The sequence below is a fragment of the Lipotes vexillifer genome, unplaced genomic scaffold (genome assembly GCF_000442215.2).
Source record: "Lipotes vexillifer unplaced genomic scaffold, Lipotes_vexillifer_v1.1 scaffold584, whole genome shotgun sequence".
NCBI lineage: Eukaryota > Metazoa > Chordata > Mammalia > Artiodactyla > Lipotidae > Lipotes > Lipotes vexillifer.
Window position 1 is genome coordinate 278,461 of NW_006783036.1, and position 4,118 is coordinate 282,578.

At 69.0% G+C, this 4,118-nt stretch overlaps 1 protein-coding gene across 1 annotated transcript in view; it reads right to left on the minus strand.

Annotated features, from left to right (window-relative positions):
• The window catches only part of ADSS1 (adenylosuccinate synthase 1), an 18,897-nt gene extending 15,815 nt beyond the window's left edge, over window positions 1-3,082 (minus strand). Inside the window, exon 1 of the mRNA XM_007455583.1 lies at window positions 2,823-3,082. Within this exon, the coding sequence (XP_007455645.1) occupies window positions 2,823-3,080 (258 nt within the window). The 5' untranslated portion in view covers window positions 3,081-3,082. The remainder of the gene's footprint in view (window positions 1-2,822) is intronic.
• Between the last annotated feature and the right edge of the window lie 1,036 nt (window positions 3,083-4,118).

Below are 4,118 nucleotides of genomic sequence, written 5' to 3' on the forward strand. Positions count from 1 at the left end.
GTAGGGGGATGGCAAACAGCAGGAAGGACGCTCAGCAGACACAGAAAGCCACGGAAAGCCGGAGCCCAGGGGAGGGGCGGGGACTCCCAGGGAGTGAGCGGAGCCCTCGGCCCAAGCGGCCGAGGGTCCGTGCAAAGAGCAGAGGGGGCATGAGGCGCCAGCGCAGGGAGGCCGCTGACGTATGGGCTCTGGGGTCTCTGCCGCAGCGCTGCGGCAGGAGCTGAACTGGAGAGAGGAAAGGGGGAGGCTGCGTGGCCATCCCTGAGCCCAGGGGGCTGGGCTGCGAATGAGGAGAGAAGGGAGCCAGCCCTGGGGCAGACCGGGGACCCAGGCTGCAGAAGGGCTGCTGCTGGTGAAGGGCAGGGCTGCGCACCCTCCATTCGGGGAGAGGGGAAGGCTGCCAGGAAATGGGTCCTAGAGTCAAAGAAAACAGCAGGAGGGGCCTAAGGCCTGAGTCTCCGGACCGTAAGGAAGGTCTTGGGGCTGTTGGGGTGCTTGCTGACCACAGGCCACTGCGATGGGAAGAAACGAGGATGGTCGCTGGGGGCATGGGTGGCTCTGGCCCCAGGCCACCTCTGGGCAGGAGGAAAGTGAGTCCAGGTGAGCCAGGTGGCCAAAGGCCACCAAAGAGCTTCCCACTTGTACCAGAGCCAAGACGGAAGACAGGCCTGCTGGTGGCAGAGGGTGAGCAGAGGCAAGACCAGAGCCGGGGACCAGGGCAGCCACGGGGGTAGCAGCTGCCACTCAGGATGGTCCCAGGCCCAGGTGACAGGCCAGGGGACCCTTCCGGCCACTGGGGCCCTTCTAGGCAGCCACCCAGACGGGCCCCAGCCCAGCCCAGCCCACCCCCTGCACGCGACCCCACCGCCAGCTGCCCTGGCCCCTCGCTCCCGAGCTGGGACCAGCTCCTGGGGCCAAGGTGCAGGGTGAAGGCCAAGACCCTGGGCTTCACGCACACACGCTCTAAGTAAAAGTAGCCTTCCCGGGGCATGGGCTGGGCCCTCCCCGTGCCAGCCCCTGACGCCCAGCGCTGTTGCCATGCAGGGGTGGCACACGTGAGCGCCCGTAAGTGCTACCTATTCCAACTGCTCAACTCCTCTGAGGCCCCGCCTCACCAGCTTGTTTGGAGGCTGGAGAGGAGAAGCCACAGGGGGCTCTCAGGACAGCTGGGAAGTACTCCCACGTGTTGCAGAGCAGAGGCCTGCAGGTGGAAATGCACTGATGTCAGTTGGAGAATATGGGTGGGGGAGAGGGTGACTAGGGGGCCCCCCAGGCGGGTGGGGGGTCCAGCCTGCTCTGCCCTTGGCTGGTCCTGTCCAGTGATGGAAGAGGGCGGGGTCTGGCCTGCTGACCCAGGTGGCAGAGCAGGGAGGGCCTCATTCCAGAACCATCTCCACAGCCAGGACATCCCGGTGGCTTCAAGATGAGGGCTGTCACGGGTACCTGCAAAGCCCCGAGGTCACTTCGAGGAGGGGAGACGGCCACAGGCGGGTGGGCGAGGCTGACCAGAGCTGGCAGGTCACACGGAGGGCCCTGGGCATCACTGCTGGAGCAGAAAGGCCCCAGGAGGGGATGCCCTGAGCTGGGGAGGGAGTAGAGTGGGCATGGACCACGCGCCCGGCTGCAGGGTCCAGGGGAGAGGACTGGACTTGCTTGCCGTGGCTTAGGGCAGAGAGAGGGTGGGAGACTTCTCACCACCCCAGGAAGCACCTTCCAGGAACCCACTGTCTGCGTCAGGCAGGAGTGGTCCAGATGGCAGCGTCTTCCCCAGGCCCGGCATGTTGGTCTCCCCTGGGGCTCCGGAGCCCCAGGCCACCTGGCGGGAGCTCAGGAACGAGGCCACGGAGCCAGGGAGGAGGAGCTCGGAGGGCGCCCCTTCCTCATTTTTGGTAGCATTCCCGCCCGTGGCTGCAAACCCTGGCAGCGCCAATGAATGCACCCCAAAGCTGACCCCTCTGCGCCCCGAGCTGTAGGTCAGCCCATAGCAGCAAGCATGGCGCGGGGCCCCAAGGGACTGCCCGGGGGCAGTCAGGACAGACGGGGTGCAGAGAGCAGCCCTCAGCCGGCAGAGGCCCCGCCCTGGGCCCTCAGGGGACAGAGCTTGTGTCTGGCCTCCTGGCTGGCACTGCCAGCCACGGGGTCGCCCCGGCCGTAAGTCCGAAGCTCCCCCCTCTCTTCCTTGTCCCTGCTCTGCCTGCCGTCAGGACCTGGCCCGCTGTCCTGCCCTGGCCTCTGCCTCTGCTTGGCTGACCCTCCAGGGCCACCCCTCTCAGAGGGGCCTTGCCGGCTCCCACTCTGGGCTCTGGGCACTCAGCCTCCTCGGCGTGCACTGACCCCTTGTGGTCAGCCAGCCCTGTCCCAGACCCAGACAGAACCAAGAAGGGAGGGTGTCTCCGTGGCCCTCAAACCACTGGGAAGCTGGGGTCCCTGCCCCCCACACTGCAGGGCCCAGTGTCACACCCACGGCACACCCCACCCCCTGAGGATCCGGTGTCCCCAACTCAGCGACTTGTATTTATAGCTCTGCCCCTGGCCCACTGCCCTGGGGGGTGGGGCTGGTGGGGAAGGCGGGGTCCCTGGGGGAGGCAGTGGGGGAGGGAAGCGTGTGCTCCCATGAGTGGCAGGGGGTTGTGAGTGGGTGGTGTGTGCGTGTGAGTGGGCGAGGGTGGCGGCTGGGAAGGGTGTCCCGGGAGGGGAGGCGTCCAAGAGGCGTGTCCTGGGAGGGCTGGAGGGCAGGGAGGACAGGGTCCTTCTGGGTCCGAGGGGAGGGGAGGGGGGGCTCGCTGGGCGGGTGGGGGAGGGACCCGGCGCCTGGCCCGCACCTGGAAGCGGCTGATGATGTCGGCGTCCGTGGCCAGCAGGTCCACCACCTTGCCTTTGCCCTCGTCCCCCCACTGCGCGCCCAGCACCACGGTCACCCGGGAGCCGGTGGTCGCCGCCTCGTGCTGCAGCCGCCCCCGCTTGACGCCGCCTGCGGCGGGCGGCCGGTCGTTGGAGGCTCGGGTCCCCGACATGCTGGCTCGGCTCCTCCGCTGCGCTGGGCCGCCCGAGAGCCCGGCCGCACCAGTGCGCCGCGCCATTAAAAGGAACCGGCCGGGGGCGGGGGGCGGGGCCGGGGGCGGGCTCTCGGGCGCCGTGACGCGCAGCCGTGACCTCCAGGCCGCCGGGTCCCGCCCCCGCAACCACCCGGGAACCGGGTGGGGCCGCGGGCCGGGCCAGGGCTTGGGGGGCGCAAGGCCCGACGGCGCGTTCCGGGGTCCCTCCACGCGGCCAGGCCGGGGGAGCCCCGGGAATGCTCTTGGGGGCTATCGCGCTCGCCTTCCCTGAGGCGAGGCCTGGACGCCGCGACCCACCCCGCGGGCCACGCTAGGTCCAGGACCTCGGCGTTCCAGAAACCGCGGGGGTCCCCTCCAGGGCGGGAGTGCGGTTTGCCAAAGGGGAGCTGCGTCTTTGCGCCCCACTCGGGGTGTACGGGGTGCGCACCTGCCCCGCGGTGAGCCCGGGTTCTCCAGGCTGGCGCGGGCGCCCTCTGGTGGGCTCAGAGAGAGGACAGAGTGTCTCCCTCACCAACGTCCCCCCTCCCCTCGCCCTCCCACATGGGCAGGGGCCCCGGAGTCTGGCACTGGGCACCCTGGTATCACAGGCGGGCTAAATCCAGGAGCCCGGCTGCCCTCGGGTCTCAGGGCCCTGAGTCCAGGGAGAAGGGATGGTGCCGTCAGGTCACCTGGTTGGGCACTGGAGCGGCCAGTGATGCACACCAGCCGCACTGGGCCTGGGTGTCTAAGAGGCCCCACCAGACCTCCTCCCTGCCCCAGCCTGTGTAGGGACTGGGTGCCCAGAGAGGGTGCACCATGGGCTGCTGGGCTCCTGTGTTCCCAGCAGAGTGAACGCCCGCTCTCCCCTGCCACGTACACACCCTAAGTGGACTTGGGCTTGGACTCGACTGGCCCTACGGGTCAGAGAAGGGGCGAGGGATGGGCCCCTGGGGGTAGGAGTGTCCTATTAGGCCCCTGCCCCAGAGCTGGGAGCCAGTGCCCCTGGGGGGACTCTCAGTGCAGAGGGGCCTGGAGCCTGTCCACTGGCCTCTGCCCAGGGCTCAGAGAGCCACTGAGCTCCCT